The following is a 23878-nucleotide window of genomic DNA, read 5'->3' on the forward strand; positions in this document are numbered from 1 at the left end:
AACCCCATTTACTGTAACCCTTTGAGCCCAACTCATCAGCCAATTGCACACCCACATTATGTGTTTATCCAGCTGTATGCTGGACATTTTGTCCAGGAGGATACTGTGAGAGACAGTATCGAAGGCTTTACTGAATTCCAAAAAGATTACATTGACTGGCTTCCCTTGGTCAACTAGGTTGGTAACCTTGAATCTGTGCTGCCTAGGACCAATGACTGTGTTGTCTTTCAGGTGTTTTTGTCTCGCTATGACATCAGCCAGCTCTTTCAGTACCCTGGGATGAATCCCATCAGGCCCCATTGACTTATAAGGATCCAGCTGGAGCAGCAAATCCCACACAAGTTTGGGGTTGGTTGGGAGTTTATCATTCTCACAGCCATGGTTGTCTAGCCCAGGGCTCTGGGGGTCCCAGAGCCCATCATCGGTCTTGAAGACCGAGGCGAAGAAAGTATTAAACATCTCTGCTTTGCCTATGTCCCTGTTTGTGAGGTGACCATGCTCATCAAGTAAAGGGCCAATGTTATTTCTCCCCTGCCTTTTGCTATTTATATATTTTTAAAAGCCCTTTATATTGTCCTTCACAGTACTGGCCAGCTTCAGCTCTAGTTGAGCTTTGGCCACGCGAATTTCCTCCCTACAGTGGCGAACAGCACCTCTGTAGTCTTCCTGTCTCGCCTGACCTTGCTTCCACTGGCCATACATTTTCTTTTTTTAATCTTAATTCTAGAAGAAGATCCTTACTCAGCCAAGATGGCCTTCTACCTTGCCTGCTTCACTTCCGACATTTTTAAATTGCCTGCTCCTGTGCTCTTTGGAGGTCTGTCCTGGTTTCAGCTGGGAGAGAGTTAATTTTCTTCTTGGTAGCTGGTATGGGGCTGTGTTTTGGGTTTAGGATGAAAACAATGTCGAGGATACACTGACGTTTTGTTCTTGCTAAGTAGTTGCTAAGTGGCGCTCACAGTGGTAAAGGACTTTTCAGCTGCCCATGCTCTGCCAGATGCACAAGAAGCTGGGAGGGGGCACAGCCAGGACAGCTGACCCAGACTGGCCAAAGGGGTATTCCATACCATGTGACGTCATGCTCAGTATATAAACTGGGGGAGTTAGCCGGGGGAGGGGCAATGATCGCTGCTTGGGTGACGGGCTGGGCATCAGTCGGCGGGTGGTGAGCAATTGTAGAGTGTATCGCTTGCTTTGTATTACTATTGTACTATTATTACTTGTTATTATTATTGTTATTATTATTATTATTACTACTGTTCTATTTTTATTTTACTTTAGTTATTAAACTGTTCTTATCTCAACCCACAAGTTTTCTCCCTTCTACCCTTCTGATTCTCTCCCCCATCCCACTGGTGGGGAGTGAGCGAGCGGCTGCGTGGTGCTTAGCTGCTGGCTAGCGTTAAACCACGACAAGGTGGTACTTCAAAAGTGACCAGCACTGATGGACCCCAGCACCTTCAAAAGCTTTTTCCCATGGGACCTTACTAAGCAGCTCCCTGAGCAGCCTGAAGTCAGCCATCCTCCTATCCAGAGTTGAGGTCTTGCTGGCAGTTTTCCTCCTGTTACCATAGATTTTAAACTTGACTGTTTCATGGTCACTGTGGCCAAGGCAGCCACCAATTGCCACTTCACCCACGAGACCCTCTCTGTTTATAAGCAACAAATTGAGGAAGACACCTTTCCTGGTCAGTTCCCTTAGTACCTCTACCAAGAAGTTATCATCCAGGTGGTTTAGGAATCTTCTGGACCTGTTTGTACAAGTTGTGTGGTATTCCCAGTTGACATCTGGCAGGTTGAAGTCCCCCATAAGGACAAGGGCAGATGACTTGGAAGCATCCCTTAGTTCCTTAAAGAATAACTCATCAGTGTCGTCATCCTGGCTGGGTTGCCTATAGCAGACTCCCACAACAACATCTGTTTTATTCGTCTGTCCCTTAATCCTTACCCAGAGGCTCTCAACTGTGCCATCGCCAACTGCTAGCTCCATGCATTGCAGCCCCTCCACTACATACAATGCTGCCACCCCCCCGCCTCGCCTGCTCTGCCTATCCCTCCTGAAGAGCCTGTAACCATCCATCATGGCACACCAGTCACAGGACTCATCCCATCAGGTTTCACTTATGCCTATGACATTGTATCTCTGGGACTGGGCCAAGGCATCTAGCTCCTCTTGCTTTTTCCTCATGCTGCACGCATTTGTGTAGAAAACATGGTCAATACGTGAATGTGAGTTACCATGAGACTGCTTTTCAGTAGCATTTTACATTTACCAGCCTGAAGATTCTCAGAGAGCCTTGGTAGAAACTATTATTATGGCCTCCTCGCACTGTAGTAGAGTTTAAAACTGTCTTATGGTAGTGTTTCTTCCACTGCTCTGCTTCATCAAAAAGCTCTGCAAAACCACAGCTTCAGAAGTATGGCAACCAAACCCTACTGACAAGCTCTAACAGTGTACGAGGTGCAAAGCAAGGTACTGTACATACACAGTAACAGTGCTGACAGCATGTGCACAAGGAAAAGTTGTCTCAGTCACTTGGCAGACAAGATATGTGAGTGAATGTTGAAGTTCTCATGTGACTTTAAATATAAAAAATTGTGCACACAGTGCCAAAAAGATTTGAGCTGCACTTTTTTATTACTAGTAGTACAAGAAAGTGTAATTGCTTATTTCAAAGGTGGTATCATCAGAGAAATATTCAAATTCCATAGGGATTTAATTTCTAATAAATATTTTGACACACAGCTACATTAAAGAAATTACTTGAAAGAAAGCAACTGACACAGGTAGGACATATCGAAAGTTTTCTTCAATACCCTTTATCCACATAAAGGACAAGAGGGAAGGAGATGCATGCAGTGGGATCAAGAGTAAAGGAAAGGACTGTTTCTTAAGGCTATGTGCTAAAAAGTCCATCTGCACACAAACAAAAGAGCACAGAAAGACAATGGTGGGTGGTGGAATCCAAATAATACTTTTACCTGTCTCTTACCCAAACTCATCACAGGAACCATTAGCCCATCAAAGGCTTATCTCCACAAGCCCAGATGAACACAGAGGTACAACAGCAGGTGGGAGGAAGCCCAGTTACTGATTCAGAGGAAGGGACATGCTCCGCAGGCTTCTCCCAAGGCTATCCCAGCAAAGCCTCTGCCTATGGTCCAGGTCTGACACCCACCCCATAACATAATCAGTCAACATAATCAGCTCCTCACAGCACCTTTCAGACTGAGGAGTGTTACTGATTAGGGGTATAAGACACATTATGGGATGAAGGAGAAAAACATTTTGGGATTGTGCAAGACTTAGTTTGCGATGTTTAAGGGAACAACCAAAGGCAGGGAAAAAGATGGATCTCAGCAGTTTGGAGAGGAACAAGCATGGGAAAGTGACAGGATAAGGGAATAAATAGGGCCAGTTGTGTGTAAACAGTTTGCTAGTTGGTACAATTGTCTGGCCATGCCCTGTACCCAACCAGCACAGTCAGTCCTATCTTATTAAATTCTATTTCCAGTTATTTTCCTGGGTGAGACGCTCTACTTTGTGTGCACGTGTGTATGGAGGCCCACGTGTCAGCAACAGGATCAGACCATGAATCAGAGGAACCACAGACCAGCAACTGGAGAGACCAGAGTGAGTGCACTTAAGCACCAGCAACCTGAGTAGGACCTCAGTTGTGTCCATGGTGCCAGCAACTAGAATGAGTGAGGGTGGTGAGTGAATGATCACTAGCAACTATCAAGCTGGACTAGCCAGTGAGAAGGTGAAGTGGCCCGAGAGCAGGGGAATGTGTATCTGTAAGAGCAAGAGGAGCTGGCTAAAGGAGGGATAAGGGAAGTTCTGGACAGCTGCCAGAGAGACCATAGGCTCAGGGGTGGGGGGCGTCAACTGGGAAATGCACCTCTGTCTGTGCACAAGAGTCAGTAAGGGGTGGCCACTGGGGGAGTTTGCTTCTACACGGGTGAGGGGAATCCCATCCAACTGATGGAGATTTTTATCTGTGTGTGCATGTCTGTTTCTAAAGACAAGGCCACAGGGGAGTTGCCATCAGAGGGACCAGGGGAGCCCCACCAGCTGCCGAAGAGCTCTGTGTCTCTCCCCGGGTGAGTGAGCCTGCAGCCTTGGGGTCTCATGTGACACCAGTGCCAGCCACAGGGAGGTCTGGGATCTGGGGGCCAGCAACCAGGCAGTGAGCTTGTGAGCCCACCTACTGGAGGAATTCACACTGTATGTTTCCCACTAACGGATCTTCATCCTCATCAGCCAAAGAGTTTAACAGGATGACAGCCACGGTGCTGTTTGTGTTGATCTGTGTGGCCTGCCACGCATATGTATACATGTTGCCAGCATGTGTTCATGCAGGAGCCTACTGGGAATACACGCTCAGCCTCACTACTGGTTAGGCCTGTGGAGCATGGAGCTATAGCAGCCTCAGCTCTGTTGTGTTACAGGATTCATTTCCCCCCTTACATTTTCCTTCCTTCACAGAACAAAGGATTTATTTTACCCAACAAGGCTCACACATTCATAGCCACCTTGCCAGTAAGGTTCTTAGCATAAGAACAATTTTTGCTACTTAAAATACTAGAATTATTCATAGAGTCATTTAAGTTGGAAAAGACCCTTAAGATCGAGTCCGAATGGGCTTAAAGCCCACAAACCTGCTATCAAGCATTATACGACGATCTCCTTCACTGTTTGAAACTGTTAACGGTATTCTAGACATTCTCAAAATATATAGAAAGCCACAATACATAGTACCAAGGAAAGAGATAAAATGACAAGTCTAGATACAGAGCATTCACCCCTTCAGAGTTGATTTCAAACTGACTGCAAATTGGGTATCAGAATTCGAATCACTGGTAGCAAGAATAATAGCTATAAAAGCCAAAATGAAGCAACCATCACAGGATGAATGGTGAAGATTTATTTGATTCTTATTTCATAGGCTCTCTATTATTCCACTGAGACCCTATGAAATAAGAAAGTGATTTTATGCACACACCATGGACCTGAAAATCAAAGTTACAAAGAGATCCAAAATACAAACCTTCTGGCTCATCACACTTTCTGATCAGGTCCCTAGAAAGTACATTTATTTGTGCTCTCATTTTGATCTTTCTTAGTGAAGAATTCTTATACCATTCTCTATAAGACAATAGTGTCTACTGAACTTACACACTTGATAATGCAGGAATCAATGGATTAGTTATTGCTAGTCTAATTGCTGGCTCAACAGCTTATCAAGATATCACCTCCTAACAGAGCTGCTATGCCTGCAGGAATGAAGGTATTACTTCCCTGCCATCCTGCCTCCCTCATCTTCTCCCACCCCCTTAATTAACATGTCAGATCGTCTATTGCTATATTAAGAAATTCCTCAAAAATAAAATCCAACACACACGTGTAATCACATTCATAATCACTGAAAGAACTCCCTAGTTATGCCAATGATTCACTCCAGCCTTGATTCAATGCCTTTCTCAGGAACAGCGGACAGCCAGTCAGATGAGAATGGGACATTCGCAGAAAAACCTGATGGCATCAGCTACTATTGAGGGAACAAGACTTGCTAAGGGAATTCTCATAGGACTACCCATCTTTGAGGCTGTTAACAAATGGAGGTCATGTTTAACACAAAAGTGACATATGCAGGGTGCCTTGTCAGCCAATAAATTCAGTATGATTCTTATAAATACAGATGCTCTATTTAAAAGCAGAATTTTAATTGCTTTATATTGTTGAATTTGAACTAAATATAAAAAACAAATACCACAATAGATTCTCAATCATATTTTACTTGAAGTTATTGTTGTAACTCTCAAAACTGTGGTGCTAACACTCAGTTTCCAGTTAACTGAACAATTTAGGTTGAAGGTGATTAACCATTTGCAGACAATAATTCCTAGAATAACCCAAACAGGAGAAAACAGTTATTATCTGAGGGATGCTACTAACACCTCTGCTTTGTGAATGTTCTGGGAACCAACAAATGAAGCTGAATTGACTGGCATGGCTGGTCTTATTTATGATCACAGAGAGAAAATGCGTAGGGAATAAGGGAAATGATTTAGCAGCAGAAGTTACCTACGTCAAGGACAGAACACTATCTCAACTGGGTCTTACTTTTTTTTCTCCATATCCAGACCAAAGCCCTCACACCCAAACAGGCAATGGAACAATAAGCACAATGCCAGAAAAAAAAAGAATAAATACTAGGAGTTTTTGTAGAACAACTTCCAACAGTGTTTAATGAGACTTTTACTGAGATAATTTGGACTATGAACGTTGGTATCAATGCAACTTGACTAACGACAGCTGTTTATTGTACACAGATTAGATTCATAAAATGAGACTAAAAACTTATTTTTGATTTTGCATATAAAGTGTGTTTCCTATTGCCCATATTTGCAGTAAAAGCTTGCGTGCAACATCTTGTGGGTCTCCAAAGTTAAAAATTACTATGCACACTGTCCACATATCTAGCCAGGAGGATTTTTTCTAAAAAAGGATGATAACCATACTTAAAGTGGTGAACCTAATCCAATACCTCATCACTGGCTGAACAACCTAAATTTTGGTTGTATTTACTGCAGTGATTGGACCCCAGCACTTAGAAAAAAATAGCAGCTGTACCTAATTAGCAGGTAGCAGATGGAAGAATTAGTTAGGTTTATGCAGGATATGAAAGTTATGAAAGTGGGCCTGTCATAACCAACAGCAAAAGAGTTTGCAGCTGAAACATTATCTAAAGTCATTAAAAATTCTTAGAAGAATTCACAAAAAAGCTATCCTTTTTCAAGGTAAGCAGCAGAACAGTACACTGGCTTTGCCCTGTGTTGTGGTTTAACCCCAGTTGGCAACTAAGCACCACACAGCTGCTCCTTCACCCTCTCCACCTTCCCAGTGAGATGGGGGAGAGAATCGGTGAAAAAAAAGTAAAACCCACAGGTTTGAGATAAAGGCAGTTCAATAGGACAGCAGAGGAAGAGGAAATAATAATAACAACAATGATAAAAGAATACACAAAGCAAGTGATGCACAATGCAATTGCTCACCACCCACTGATCGATGCCCAGCCCGTCCCCGAGCAGCGATTGCTGTCCCCTGGCCAACTCCCCCCAGCTTATATACTGAGCATGACGTCATATGGTATGGAATAGCCCTCTGGCCAGTCTGGGTCAGCTGTCCTGGCTGTGCCACCTCCCAGCTCCTTGTGCACCTGGCAGAGCATGGGAAGCTGAAAAGTCCTTGACTAGTGTAAGCACTACTTAGCAACAACTAAAACATCAGTGTGTTATCAACATTATTCTCATCCTAAATCCAAAACACAGCACTATACCAGCTACTAGGAAGAAAATTAACTCTGTCCCAGCTGAAACCAGGACACCATGGAAGATAGACTTCATGATATACTGAAAAAGAAATCCTGAAAAAGAAACAAAAGACTAAACTTCCTTTGTCCACCACAGCCTTTGATTCCTTGACTTTTCCTTTCTTTTTTATTCTTGGAGACAGGGCTTACCAGATTAGACATGACATGCATCGGTCTGGACCCAAGCTAACATATTGACTCAACAGCTGCTCCATACCACATGGATTTGAGGTTTCTGGCACTAGCTCTGTGATCCCTGCACTTTGGTTTAGCACAAAGAACAGTGATGCCTGGAACACGTAAAGCATATAAATCAAGTCATGCAAAATCCTCTCACATTAAGGTTGAAGCCAACAGATTTGATGCTCTTGAAACAAGAATAAGAACGTCTACTGTATCTCTTCATATTCCATTTCTCCAGCTGTACAAAGCACATCAATCTACACCAATTTCATAAGACAGAAATGGTAAAATATTATCCTCCGTTACCATCCCAAAGCCCTATGCAAAGCTCTGGGATGTTCCTAGAGGAGAAAATCAACCTAAAGGCTCCAGATCAAAATGCTACAAAGTAACGATCAGCTTGGATCTTTGTTTTCTTCACCACGTGAACAGCAAACCTTCCACCCAAGACAAGTTTATGGAGTATATATTACTAGAGGATGTCATGGCACTACAGGAAAATCTTTATTCTAAAAGAGTAGGCAACCCAGTATCAGAGAAAAGTCCTGACTATATGAAATGTGTTGTTTGCCACAAATGAGGTATCACTACTTCCGATACCTCATCATGAAGAGACAGGATTACAGAATTGTTCAGTTTTAGCCTAAACTGCGTTAGCAGAAGTACTGAACAGTCTTCTTTCTTCCCCTGCCTACTCCCATTCTCATGAATAAACACACACACATATATATGGACCATCAAGATGCCGATGACGATCACTAGACACAATTTATTAGGAGAATTCTGATATGAACTATACAGGTACGCAATCTTCACTTCCTGTCTGAAGGCATAAGGACAAGAATATTGCTTATAGCTTGCTCTTTCTCTAGGTGTGCTTCTCACTCTGCCTTATAGATCTGTAGGGCAAAAAGTACCACCACCTTCCATTTTCCAGTTCACATGTTTTCAACTGCCCACTATTTATATACTCAATAAACACAATTTCACATCTGGAAAGTCTGCTCAAGTACTACAGCACAGCTCAACCTCCCTGACATTTTGCCAGTCATTTTAGTCACAGAAGCCAACAGCTCAATCATGAAAGTCTGCTGTAACACCCTGATGTAGACACACAGCAAAGAATTAGTAGGACATTAACAACATAGGAAGGAGAATACAAAGTTGAACAAATCCTGTGTCTTCATTTGAAATAATTATTATTCTTAGTGGATGGGGAACACACAGGAGAATATGGGTTGCATCAATACATTTCAGTATCCTTGGAATTAAAAGCAAATCACTATTTTCCCCTTACTGCACATAAGATCAAAGAAGTTATTTCTCATGATTCTGAGTTAAAGACCTCTTAACATCTTTTTTCCTCCTTGAAGCTCCAGAAGATTAAAAACGTATATTCTTTCTTTGACAGTCAAGTTGCTCTACAAGATTAACTTCTTGCTATAGGAGAAATTCCACTGGTAGCAGTAGAGCTTTTAGTAAGAGAAAGACTTGCATAAACCAAGATACACAGAAGAATCCCTTTCATTAGATGACTTCTTATTCCTAATACACTCAGTCTCCCAGAGATTATTTTACCTTTCTTGAGCTCAAATCATTTAACTAACGGTGGAAAATTAAAAGTTACAGAGTTTAGGCCTGTGTACAGTCATGTCTTGAATGCGTAGAACGTATTTCACTCTTAATCTTGTTTGTCTATACACCAGAAATTATAAAGCCTTTCTGATCTTTACAGAGTTGCTATGAAATCAGTCAACATAAATTTATGTTATAAGGAATTTTAGTACACATTTCATTTTTGTCTACGTAAGATATCTTTTTAATTAAATTATGTCATTATGTAGTTTTTTTAAACTTTATGAGCCTTACAAACCATTTGTTGGAATGTGGAGCACTTGAGATAGAAAACAGGCTTGCTTCCACAGTGACCTTGCAGGTAGATAATTTCTAAGATACCTACTTGCCATTCCTCTGTGGAATAAGATTCCTGTCTTCATAGTTTGTAAACAAACAAGCGAAAAGAAGCATGTGTTGATTGCATAAAAAACAAGGTGTTTCTGAACTTAACAGGGATCCCTCACTAAAAGTAGACAATTCATCAGCATCTCAGGAATAATACAACTAGAATATTGAAAAGCAGTCTGCATTTTAGACTCTCAAAATGTTGCTAACTTACCTAAATTAAAAAAAAAAAAAAAGAGTTCCTGGTCACCGTTATACAACACTGTATTTGTAAGAAACAGACTGGGAGTAATAAAATATAAATATTTTATAAAGCATAATGCAGCAGAGAGCAAGTTAACATGCAAGTGATTGCCATCAGAAGAAAGGAAATATATTATTTCATTGAAAGCTACAAAATCCAGTAATCTTAAAACTTCAATTTCTTAATCTTCTCTTACTACAATTTTCACCCTTGTCACAAAAGGGATTTGGAGAAAATACCTTTGCCAGTTTTTGTGTTTGGTATGAAATGTCAAAAACACTCTGCCCTGAGCCACATTTAAGTTGCCTAGGACTCAAATACTTAGCATTATTAGCTGTTTCCCAGAATCAGACACAAAAAGACTAAACCAACAGAAAACTCAGAGGGACAAAAAGTGCCAGTTAGAAAGCATACCCTTGTTCCAAGATGAAGTTGCAGGTGAACAAAATACCCATCTTTAAAAGCGTAAGCCACTGCAACATTTGAGATTTTTTTTTTTTTTACTGTTACCATTTTACTAAACAGCTGCCACTTCCCTTTGAAAAAAAAAAAATATGGGCAATTTGGTACTACTTTTCAGGTGACATTTCTTTAGTCTGTGAAGGGGCCTTCAGCTCTGAGAAATTTAAGGAGTGCAGAAGATGGCTTACCACAGAGCTATCAGGCTCTTTGTTGTTATTCCAACAAACACAATAAACCTGCTGACTTATGGTGTCTGCCACTACAAGTTAGACAAGTCCAATAGGCTAAGGAAAGGAGAAGTGCAATAAAGCAGCAAGCTAGCCTCGTCAACAAATAAACAAACAAACAAAAAAAAACACAAAAAACAAACAAAGAGCAAGATCTAGTGCATTCAGACTATAACACTTACATGACACTACCAAAATTAAGTTCTGGTTACCAAAAAATACTTTTGCTTTGAGACAACTGTGAACATTTCCTCAGCTCTCAAAGCATAAATTTATAGAATCGAGGTTGCATTATCAACACATCAGACTCAAATTTCTTAATAACCACTTCCAGCCTATGAAACACTGCTAAAGAAATAGTAACAGGTGATTTAAGTCAGTCTAGGAATGATAGGTGGAGGCAATATGCTCAACACTACTAACTTTGCACACCCAATCAACAATAACCTGACCACTGGTTCCTAAGCTAGGAAACAGCAGTGTTTCTCAGCACAAGCATGTTACACATCATCCAGCATAAAACTCTTTACATTTAAGCTTTGAGTTATGCACAGAAGTACTTCAGCAAGAACTCTGTATAGCACTGAAGTCACAACAGCTGATCTTTAGATGCCTACAGAACATTGCTTCCTAGGTAAAAATCGAAGACTTTGTTGAATGATCCACTTTAAGAAAAACTATTCTTACCTACAAAATAGAACAGACAATGAAATAGGTAACTTCAACAGCAAGAAAAAAAATCTGCTTTGTGATACAGAACCTCATCTGCTATTCAAGAAACAGATGAAGTTTGAGAAACACAGTGTTAGCATGACATTGAATACACCTAACATTGTTTGAAGCAAGCATTAATGAGTTTTACAAGCAACTGTTAGTTTGTTAAACATGGTATTTTAAGCTAGCCATGAAAACTAAGTAACTGTAACACTAAACATGCAATCACAGATATCTTAACTATACCGCATGTAAACTGGTACAATTACCTATGTGAAGCTCATTTAGCCGTGATTAGAGCATACTTCAAAGCCATCCATAGATTTTTGCTACTTGCACTGAGTATGTTACAGATAATTAACAGTTTTAGTGAGAGTTTGTCAATTAACTAAGTTAACTTCACAATTAAGAGAGTTTCTTGTATCAATAAGGTTATTTCTATTGCATTAGCAATAAAGTTATTAGCTTAGCCAAGCCAAAGCAAAACTTAAGTCGTCTTACCACATCATCTGTCAGTGTCTTGATATTTAAGTGCTGTAAATCAAACAGGAAACCAGTCATGTCACAATTGTGCAGTAAAAATACCAACAACAAAAAAAAAAACCACAAACAAGAAAGCAAGTGTCAGTTACAGTTACTGTTGTTCAAAATAAGACGCAAGTTAAACAGTATTGAATCATGGCACTTGAAATAAAGTAATAATTTCTTGGCACGTTGTACTTTGTCGGTTTACAGCGCACAGCAAGTTATACAGGGAATACAGTGTAGATAAAAAAAAAAAACAACCTGTAATCTGATCCTTAGACAGAATAATACCAGAAGGATATAAACCAAGCACAGCTTGAAATAAGTTGCATTTTATTATATTTTATAGCTAAATATATTAGAACAGAAGACCTGCTCATAATTCAGCTACTAGAATTGTGTCTTCAGAAAATGGCCGTGGGGACAGCACCAAGGAGTCGGTCCAGAGATTTTAAACTCAACAGAAGAACATGGAGCTCCTCAACAGTTCAAAACTATCTGCCAAGATGCCACATTCAAACAACCAAGACTGTTGACTACTCTCAAGCAATGCCTATGTGGCAAGCAGAGCATGAAGTTATGAGTAGAAAATGGCACAACCATTTATTAGCAGTAACATCCAAAAATCTATAGAAGATCAGTCGCTGCTGTGTGAAAGAACAGTTCCTGAAGCAACTCTTCTGCTCTCCACTGCACATTGACAAACACAGCAAGTGCTAAGATGCACAGCTCTTGCACAAAACCAAAGAGCAGCACTGAAGAACATTGGCAACTGATGAGTCGGTGTTGCAGGGATCCCATTTATAGTTTTTTATGAAGAGACTGAGAACAGACTTGTCAGGGAAATGGGAAGAACGTAAAGTCATATACCAAGTGAGATAGACTCTTACCCTATTCTTAGACTCCTCTCATTGCCTAGTATACAAAGATTGGCAGCAGCTACAGCAACTGTAAATGGCTATATTCAAATTAATCAGGTTTGGAAACTCTTGCTTTGTCTTCACCAAGTCAACAATACTTAGGCATCATTACTTATGACATCTTCTATGGCTCTTCCCTCAGAACTGAAGAACAATTTGTGTTAAGTCAAATATTATCCCATGATAGCTCTACTCTGAGTATTGTCAAGAAACTGAGGAAGAAGCATCTGATGAATGGTTATGAAGTTAAAAATAAAAAGCAAATGAAATGTGAGGAAACACTCAGTACTCAGTGACATAGTGGAAGTTCTACCATCAATAATAAAAAAAAATTGGAGCTAGGTCAGTACTGAACTTTTATGACAATCCCATTTCATGTTCTAATAGATGAGGATTTCTAATAAATGAAAACAACAGCAAAGTGAAAATATTTCAATCCAGTCAGGAGATGGAAGATCTGGATCCCAGTCTTCCCATTGGTGTTCTCCTGCTGCAGGGATAGATCAGACTTTGCCCCACACACTGCTACAGAGCTGGGTTTTATGACTTGTTCTTCCCATTCTGCTAAATAGCTACAAAGACAGCATGAGCATTAATTTCTGTCATTTGCAAGAGCTCACGACTTTATATTTCGCAAGTTGTTGGTGTAATACCTCTATCCTTAAGTGATCAAAACTGCAGGAGAAAACACTGACATATGGTCTTACACTGCAACTTGGTAGCAAAGAACATAAAAATTTATTCCTTTTTCATACACACGATTTAAATTGCTAAGCCTTAAGCAATGCACAGATACCATAGTAAAGCTCCTTTAACACGGTAGGAGACTGAGTAATCTGCTTAGAATGAAAATCTTCTGCGCTATATGCTTTGAGGTGGAAGTTCGAGATTCATGTCAAAATCATGACATTCCACTAAACAGACACAGGAAGCATAACATCAGGTTCACTGCCACTTAGGAACAGATGTTGGATGTTCTGCAACTGCTCTGTATAAGGCGTCGTCATCATCCATGGAATCAAGGCAGTATTTTTCAGATTCAGGTTCTGTTCTTTGAAAAAGGCAAAAGTTGATGGGATAGTTCAAGCCAGTGTTGTACCTTTCAATTAAGCTGTGAAATTCATCAATGGAATTTACTGTGATAAAGGGTGAAAAGTTCCCCATTGTATATCAGAACACCTCACTGACCAAGGTCATCTGACTAATTAGTGAAAAAAGACTACCATGCAACCAATTCAGGATACCATAATGGTATAAGAAACTCAATATACAGATATGAGTCTCCTAAGTCTTCAGCTTACTGGCTACCTACAGTACAAGAGTCTAAAAATACCAACATAAGACTTATTTCAGACAATGCTGTGGGGTCTGGTTCGAAAGTGTCTTAACCAGCACTCATCTATCAACACTGGTGACATTGTATTTAGAGATTTCTTTACAAAGGAGGAGAAACCCCATGCGAATACAACGTAATGTTCAGATCTTTTAGCACTCTAATATAAAGGGCTGAATGACTTGCAGTAAGACATCTGAAAAGATTATTCTGTGAATTTTATGTTATAATACTGCTCAGTCAGAGGAGCTGGTTAAAGCATAAGAACTGGGGTGATTTTTTTTCCCCTCTCCCTCACCAAGTCCTTCTCTTCTGGCAAGGCTGTACAAAATAAAAACAATCGCCAACTATCCTGGTCTTCTGTAGCATTCAAGGATAGAGAGATGTGGAATGTTACATGTGGTCTTAACAAAAAACAAACAAACAAAAAAAAAAATCTTACCACACTGGATCTTTTAATGGCAATAAATTTAGAGGAGTGCTGTGACTCAAGAACAGAAGTATATTTTTATTCTTTCCAGGCCAAACAAACAAAACAAACACATTTCTAATAAGGCGAAAAAATAACTAGACCACAGTTGGGTAGAGGGTGGAATGCTTTACTACCACAGGAACATATTTTTATTTTCAGGCCCTGATATACCAGTTCATAGAAGTAAGACATATTCTGCTCAAGTGAACAAGTTGCCTTAAACATAGGCCTGCAAGTATATAAATCTGGCTTAAGTAATATTCAGTTATTGCTAAAAACATGATATAAGCCTACAGAATACTGCTTTGCAATGGATGAAAATACTAATATGCTATTCTGTGCCTTCCATGAACTACTCTAGAATAATAAAATTATTGCTTTTGAGAACATAGGAGCTATGTACAAGTATTCCTCTAGTCTGTTTATCATGTAGAAAGTAGATATGCAAAATTGAAAAACAAATTAACGATGTTCTAAGTACGTTGACATCCTGTTTTCTAGTCGAAGAGATACAACCATGAAAAGATTAAGGAGTTCAGTAGGATACTGCAGAAGTCCAGATTTATCAGTAGCATCTACAGTTGGAAACGCAGAAGTATCACCATTGCTTAATCTTCAGCTATACAAACATATTTATAAACAACCAACATTTTGAAATTACATTTTCCAGAGTAACAGTTTTTAGTCTGGGACATGGAGGAAGAGGTCATTTTGTTTTGTAATTGAGTAGAAGCAGTTTAGTTAAAGCTAAGTCACAATTAAAAAGAAGTGTATAGATGTATCATTTTTGAAGAAAGCAAGCGATCTAACACAGAATTACCCCTTATTGAAGATTATGTCCCTCAGGCATACTGGTAAATAACTGATTTCGTTGGACACAGGATAAACACAAACGTTTAGTGTATGGTACAGTGTTCTTGATAAGCTGTCAAAAGGCCCAATCTCAAAAACATCAAAGCTAGCGAGAACTTTAGACAGAAGCCAAAAGGTACAATAGGACACAACAGCTGAGGTTCACAACACATGCACAGCAACAAGAAGACTACTCACAGAACAGAAAGAGCACTGTGTCTCTCGATAAGGTCGTATATGACAAAGCCATGTGTGATGCAACCTCTGCACCACCCAGCTAGGGAAAGTAAACCAAATACTACTTGGCTTCATATATATTCACAGTAAAGAATCTTACTGTCATACAGAAGAGTATGATCTTATGTTGCATATCCAAACAGTAGCACATACTGAAAGTTAATCTGCAAGATAAAGTTTAACAAGTTGAGTCATTGTCTATATAATTACCCCAGTCATCTCTGGGTAGAGACAGTGAAGTGAAGCAAAGAAATGAGAAATGCCACTTAACTGCATCAACAGTACTAGCTTGATCTTTTGTGTAATTACATTTATTTCTCTATCTTTGCATATACATATCTATAAACACAATTCTATCTAAATGCAGTACAAGCAATCCAGCCAAACAGGACCAGAATTCAGGAGAATGCCATCTTCTCACCTGGGACTCCAGTCACACATCTTTACCATTTTTTCCACCAGCACTACAGCTCAGTGTGGCCTGGAAATGGTGAAGAATACCCTAGTACAATATAGGGTATAGTCTGTATCATCTAAAAGTTTTGGCACTCTACCAAAAGGGGCAGCATCTCCATTCTCCACAAGTGCTCTTTTCACCATCACATAAGCAGAAAGTGACATTGCTCATCTAACTTTCTGAATGAAAGCAGCATGTTTAAAAACAGTACGTTTGGTACTTGAACTCAGACCATGCCTGGCAGGGATGGACATTGTTAGTATGCCATCAGAGAGGCAGACAAAGTCTGATTTGTTGATCAAAAATGGAATTAGAAGACAGACGAGCACCCAGCCATACACCCCTGCCAATATGAGAGGCGTTTTAGGCATGCAAAGTAACAGGATCTCAGGCAGGTAAACAGGAATTTCAACATCTATGCCTTCCACCACACCAAAGTACTTTAATTTACAAAAAATAAAAAAAAAAAAATCTCACAGCCTGGTATCTAAATCCTTTTTTGATCTTCATTTTTGCCTTCCTTGCAGAAGAAAACAAACAAAAACACATATAACACCCCCCAAACCACCACGCATATGTATAGCTTCTCTGATACATTAAGAAGAGCTTAGAGCCTACATGTAGTTACGAGGGAAGAAAGAAAGAAAAAAAAAAAAAAAAAAGAAGGAGGTTTTAAGCAAGATGCAATGAGTTTTAGAAGAACTGGCCAACTTAAGCCTGAATGCTGAAACTAGATAAACGAAGACTAAGGATGTACGTATACTCACACAATCCCCTCTGTACCTTTTTAAATTAGAATGTGAGAAAGAGCTCATCACACACTGCCCATTAATTCTATCACCAAAAAGATAGAACACTAGCTGTTTTTTCCCCAAAGGCTATTCTCCAGCAGAAACACAACCAGAAGACTGAAGCAGGGATTGCAAGGAAACCTGTAGGCTCGGTTAGAGAAATGTAAATTGGATGATTACAGTGGCTGCTATTACTTTAGAACCTCCTTTGTCACAATATTCCCTCAGTAACTTTGCTACCTCCATCTGTAAGTGCAATTTAGAAACTGTTGTATAACCCCACAGCATTTCCTACTTTTAATTTCCAATATACTCCTTCAGCATTTATTTAATGGCTTTATCACGCTCTCTCTGTTGCTTTGAAAGCAGTCTGAAAAGCAATCAGGGGCAAAATTATCTTAACAAGACAGTTTCTACACAGTGATATTCTTTAGACACTGATGAGTTAAACTCAAAATTGGTGCTTACAGGTAAGATTATATAACAAAGTGCTAGAACACAGCACTAAAATTTAATATCATAACCCACAGTGTTAATTCATGCCAACAAAAATAACAGCATGAGGAATTTACAATTTTACAAAGCTGCAATAAAGTGTTTTAGGTAACATCTGTTCAGCAATCATTTCTTTAAAAGACTAATTTAGATTCAAGGTCTTACACTGCAGCGTAACTGCAGCAATAATTCAGTCACTTCGTAATTAAAGATATTGACACAGATCGGTCTTACCTTTCTTCTCTGTGCCAAAGAAATGGAAGTACTTTTGGTCTTAACTACATCTTTCTTTGATTTACAGACACTGTTAAATGCAAGTATTAATTTGTCTATTTTTAACAGATTGGTGCAAACAAGAAAGCCTTCTTGACTCATATAAATTTCATAAAGAACTCAATCAAAAACATAACCTGAAACTCACTGAAGACACGTCAATGGTATACTGAAATTAATAGAAACACCTCTAACTTCCCCACCTCTGTCTCCCACAGCATTCTCCTGGAGAAGCTGGCTGCTCAAGGCTTGGATGGGTGCACTCTGCGCTGGGTTAAAAACTGGCTGGACGGCCGAGCCCAGAGAGTGGTGGTTAACGGAGTCAAATCCGGTTGGCACTCGGTCACAAGTGGTGTTCCCCAGGGCTCAGTGTTGGGGCTGGTCCTGTTCAATATCTTTATCGACGATCTGGAGGAGGGGATTGAGGGCACCCTCAGTAAGTTTGCAGATGACACCAAGCTGGCTGGGAGTGTCGATCTGCTGGAGGGTAGGAAGGCCCTACAGAGGGACCTGGACAGGCTGGATCGATGGGCCGAGGCCAACTGTATGAGATTCAACAAGACTAAGTGCCGGGTCCTGCACTTGGGTCACAACAACCCCATGCAACGCTACAGGCTGGGGGAGGAGTGGCTGGAGAGCTGCCTGGCGGAAAAGGACCTGCAGGTGTTGGTTGACAGCCGCCTGAACATGAGCCAGCAGTGTGCTCAGGTGGCCAAGAAGGCCAATGGCATCCTGGCTTGTATCAGGAATAGTGTGGCCAGCAGGACCAGGGAGGTGATCGTGCCCCTGTACTCGGCACTGGTGAGGCCGCACCTCGAGTCCTGTGTTCAGTTTTGGGCCCCTCACTACAAGAAGGACATCGAGGTACTGGAGTATGTCCAGAGAAGGGCAATGAAGTTGGTGAAGGGTCTAGAGCACAAGTCTTATGAGGAGCGGCTGAGGGAGCTGGGGTGGTTTAGTCTGGAGAAGAGGAGGCTGAGTGGAGACCTTATCACTCTCTACAACTACCTGAAAGGAGGTTGTAGCAAGGTGGGGGTTGGTCTCTTCTCCCAGGTCAGAAGCAACAGGACGAGAGGAAATAGGCTCAAGTTGTGCCAGGGGAGATTTAGATTAGATATTAGGAAAAATTTCTTCATGGAGAGAGTGGGTAGGCATTGGAACAGGCTGCCCAGGGAAGTGGTGCAATCACAGTCCCTGGAAGTGTTCAAAAAATATGTGGATGTGGTGCTTAGGGACATGGTTTAGAGGTGGACCTGGCAGTTAGGTTAACGGTTGGACTCAATGATCCCAGAGGTCTTTTCCAACCTTAATGATTCTATGACACTATGCTTCTATGATTCTAACTTGAGCTAGAAATTGAATTTGATCTTTTGAGGACTAGTGTCTACAAGATGCAGTCCCAGCAAAGTGCAATTGGAAGTCACATAATCTAGCACTCACTTTTATGATTTCCAAACATTTCTAAGGAAAAAAGAAATAATTAAAAAAAAAAAAAAAAAAAAAAAAAAACAAGAAGAGGAAGTGGCAAGCAACTGTTTTTTACCCCATCCCCCCAACAGATTTCAAAAGTTTCCAGCTCAGTCAATGTATACACAGAAAACAGGTATAATCTATGTCATCCTTCAATTCATTTCCTCTTTTTACCAAGCCCTAACTCTCAAGGCTGAATGTAAGAGCTTTCAATAAGCTGAAGTACCACAGTACCACAGAATATCTTTTACCCTTTTAAAAATCCCACTCTACCAAAACCTTGGATCTGCTGAACAAAGCCAAGCTGGTATGTGCTTCAAAATTAGCCATCACTCCTTAATTTGTTTTTAAACAATTCTGTAAAACAACAGAGATAAAGGAGGACTTAAAACTCATTCACTGCTTCTGAGAAACTAGTTTATTCAGAAAGGCACTACTTCAAGATGACATTTGATTGGAATCAACTACTATAACCGTTTAGCCCAAAGACTCTTTCTCCCCCCTCCAAATGAAGTGGTTTTTAAAAACTGAGAGATTTTCCTCCTGCTAAACAAGAATTTCTTTGGTGGAGAAAAAAAAAAAAAAGAGGAGGTGCATGTTAACGATGTCAGCTTTGTCAACGAGCAATCCAATTTCACCTCAAGGTTTGTCAGGGAATCAGATTCTTTTTCAGATTAGCATATCTGCTGTGACAGATCAATATGTTGCATTGATTGGAAGGGTCCAACCTGGAACTTATTTTCAAGCCTTTTACACTGAGGAAAATGAGACTAATACAATCTGGATGACTTGAGTTCACTGAATCTAATGGCCAATTTCATCCACATTTGACAAACGTACAAGAGATCAGAAACATATTTCAGGTGACAAGAAGTATGGCACTGTAAGTATCCTAAACACAGAAAAGGCTACAGTCTATACCTAACACTGCATTACAGAGAACTCAGGGGGGTGAGAGAAGTTTTCTGTATTCTGACACAGAACTATTTTATCTAATAAAAGTATATTGAAGATGTATTACGGGAAGAGTTAGATGTGAACAAGTCAACAGAGATATACCATCTCCCCCTGCAAAAAAACAAACCAGTCTTACAAGACAACAGGAGGTAGATAGGAAGGAGAGTTTACCAGTTCTAGATTTAATAGCCAAGTGATAAATATTCTGCATTGCAATATCTTAGGGCATAAATTTATGAAGCAATAGAAAGAAAACTGTATCTCATAGTACCCTTCAACTGAACCATCCCAATCAAAGAAGCTGGTTGATGTCTACAACTATTACAGTAATTCTAACTGTACCACTGTGTATGTTTCTACACCAGAAACTGTTAGCCAGGACAAGCCAGGGATTAGAGACCAGAGTTATAGTAGCTACAGCAGCTCCTTAGGTTTTGAGGCCTGGAGCAGCCTGCTGCTCTTTAGTAACCGTTAAATTCCAGAGATCACATTTGTAAACTATACCTCTCACAACAGTTTACACCAAGACAGAGACTCTAAACTCTATTCAAAAAATATTCACCTCTGACTCTTCTTAAGGTCACCCAGTGAGCTAATGGCATTCCTAGAACACAATCCAGGTTCAGAGAACTATCATTCTTCAGTCCCCTATCAACACCCCAGGGAAGAACAGAATTGACTACACTAGACTATTTCAGTTGGAAGGGACCTACAACAATCATCTAGCCCAACTGCCTGACCAATTCAGGGCTGACCAAAAGCTAAAGCATGTTATTAAGGGCATTGTCTAAATGTCTCCTAAACACTGACAGGCTTGGGGCATCAACCACCTCTCCAGGAAGCCTGTTCCAGTGTTTGACCACCCTCTCGGTAAAGAAATGCTTCCTAATGTCCAGTCTAAACCTCCCCTGGTGCAGCTTTGAGCCATTCCCACGCGTCCTATCACTACATACCCAGGAGAAAAGATCAGCACCTCCCTCTCCACTTCCCCCCTCAGGAAGCTGTAGAGAGCAACGAGGCCACCCCTCAGCCTCCTTGTCCCCAAACTAGACAAGCACAAAGTCCGTAGCTGCTCCTCATAGGACATTCCTTCCAGCCCTTTGATCAGCTTTGTTGCCCTCCTCTGGATGCATTCAAGGACCTTCACATCCTTCTTAAATTGTGGGGCCCAGAACTGCACTCAGTATTCGAGGTGAGGCCACACCAATGCTGAATACAGCAGGATAATCACCTCTTTTGACAATTTTTCAGATGTTTTTGAAAGTTGCAGTTTGACAAGGCATTCTCATGAATTAAGGATATTCTTAGTCATCCCTCCTTAAAGAGTTTCAGAAACTGGGTGGGAGGAACTGGGACAGGACAAAATAAACAAAAACAACCCACCCAACACGACGATCACATACCCTGCAAAGCTAAGTCAGATACCTGAATTCAACTCCCTTTATTTTCTGTAGTTGGGTCAAAAATTGACACTGTAACCTCAAAAAGCCAATCAGCTGATGCCCATACCTGCACATGCTCAAAACGACCCTTGCCTAGCCTGGAAGGTCTACACGTATATCAAACAAGCTCATCTGCACCAAAGAGAAGGCCTTCTTTCACTAAAAGGCCAACCAGACTTCATCTACAAAAAAAAAAAAATCTCAATGGCTTGTATCATATATCTGACAGGGTTATACACCCTATAAATCATTGTATTTCTATTTTAATACATGGTTAGGAAAATAGTAAACATGATGACAACACCCTATTTCTGTTTTAAAACAGGGTTAGGGAAAAAAGTGGAAAATTATTGCAATATCCTATTTGCATAAGAAACACATGCAAATCCATGTCTCCCACTCACCACAGAAATAATCCAGCCATCAAATCATATGCCAGTAACCCTACCCAACCTTTTAGACTGAGCAGACCATATAGGTTTTTATTCAGGGATCCTATGCTAAAGCATATCCAGCCACATCACTTCCATGACTAAAATGCATGCATCCCCAGTAGATACATAGCCAATTACGAAGACAAGGAAACAGCTCTTGGTCACACTGTTTCATACATGCCCATTCTAACATGCAAAAACAGGCACAAGGACTTGGTACAAACAGCAATCTGCACAGCCACAATTTGCAAAGGATTCCAGGAAACAGGAATGCCAGGAGCAAGTTGTGACCCTCCAGAACAGGTCTGGCCAGCCTACAGTTTGATACTGCTTATTGGCTGACTTCAACTAGCTGCATATCAAGTCTGGTACACCTTTTTGAACCTGTGTTCAAGTGCCAGACGCTCAACTAGTGAATATGGCACAAAGAAGCCTTAGAATCAAGAATCTACTGTATGTTATTTATTATAGCATCTATTCTGTAAGCACATAATACAGCTCAGAGCAGGTGGGCTCAGAGCCAGATAAACAAAGACTAATATATGCATCACCTAAATATGAGCATGGTATACACCTGCTCGGCATGTGGTGGATACAAGACTTGTAGAATACATGTTTTTCACAGTTTTAATACTTGCAAATTCCATAACATACAAACAAAAACTGGCTATTCCTGGGTGTTTTTTACTTTGAGCACATCTTATGAACACGTTATCTTGTGGACAATTATTAGCTGGTTCAAGTTTCACAATTTCTTGGGTGTCCTGGCCAAAAATTTTGCAAAAGCAGGGCTAGGGACGAGAACTTTATGATGTCCCTTAAATTGAAAGACTCAGATTTTCACTACAGAGTTTACATCACTAAAATAAATAAATAAAAAAAAAAATCCGGTTGTAATACAAGTAACACCGTTTAAGAGCTGAAGGTCCATTCTGTTCCCCTTACACCTATGGCTGTCACACAGTAAGTAAGAAAATAAAGCTTTATGATGAAGAGGAGACCTGAAAACGTGCTGCAAAACAAAGCCAGGTCCTTTCAGGCAGGCAAGGAAGAGGCGAGCTGGAGCAGGCGGGCTGACACTTCGCAGCCCAGTTGAAGTCGAGGGCGCCGTTTCGTAGCCCGCCTGTTCCTACCCGGCCCCTCGGTCTCTCAGGGGGCTCCAGGTCAGTGACGGCCCCCGGGGCGCAGGAGAGGCCGGCCGCACGGCCGGGCCCCCTCGGCACATACCCGGCAGGGAGGCGCCCCGCTCGGCCGGGCAGGGCCGCCGGCAGGCCCACGCCTCAGGCAGCCCTGTCGCGGCCGGCCCCAGCGGGGATGGCGGGCGGCTTGGGATCGACTCATACTTACGAATTTGGGCTTCCTGCCGTCCGCCGCCTCCTCGGGGCCGCCGGCGCTCCCGGCCCCCGGCGGGCCCTTCCGACGGTGCCCCTTGTTCTCCCGCCCGCCGCGACCCGGCGGCGAGGACGGGGCGCAGTATCGCGGCCGCGGTCGCCGCTGCTCCATGGCCGCGCCCGGGAGAGGAGAGGAGGAGAGGGGAGACGAGGGCAGACCGCTGCCCGCGATCGGGCCCAGGCCCGGCGGCCCCGGCCGAGCTGGGACGCCAGCGATTAGCGCGGCTTAGCGGGGCTCGGCCAGGCAGGGCGCCGCGGGGGGAGGAAGGGGGCTCAGGGCTAAAGCCGCCGCCTCAACGCAGCAAAGGATTTAGCGAGGAGCCTCTAATCCCGGCAGCGGCCGCCCCCGTCCGCGGCGCCGCCACGCCGGACCGAGGGGGAAGAGGGGCAGGGGCGCGCGCTCCCAACGGCCGCTCCCGGGCGCCTGTCAGAGCCCAGGAATGTCCCGCCGTCCGAATCGTCCCGCCACTGACGGTCCCGCCCCCGGCCTCCCCGCGCTAGCCAATCCACGCCGGCAGGCTGGAAATGTCGTTTCCCGGTTGGCTGGCCTGCTGCCAATCTCCGGTGAATCAGCTGTTCTCAGCGAAGCGCCGGCGAGGAGCCCCAGTGACCGCACCTGTTTGCTCGCGCTCCCCACCCCCCCCGCCCCTCCGGACTACAT

At 41.8% G+C, this 23878-nt stretch overlaps 1 protein-coding gene across 1 annotated transcript in view; it reads right to left on the reverse strand.

The window, feature by feature from the left end:
- The window catches only part of DIAPH3 (diaphanous related formin 3), a gene marked incomplete at both ends in the record, with an annotated part of 259224 nt that extends 235895 nt beyond the window's left edge, over positions 1 to 23329 (reverse strand). The window contains 2 exons of the mRNA XM_082303926.1: positions 11670 to 11702; positions 23174 to 23329. Of these exons, the coding sequence (XP_082160052.1) occupies positions 11670 to 11702; positions 23174 to 23329 (189 nt within the window). The remainder of the gene's footprint in view (positions 1 to 11669; positions 11703 to 23173) is intronic.
- Positions 23330 to 23878: the final 549 nt, after the last annotated feature.

Source organism: Platalea leucorodia (assembly GCF_965183815.1).
Source record: "Platalea leucorodia genome assembly, chromosome: 2".
Classification (NCBI taxonomy): Eukaryota; Metazoa; Chordata; class Aves; order Pelecaniformes; family Threskiornithidae; genus Platalea; species Platalea leucorodia.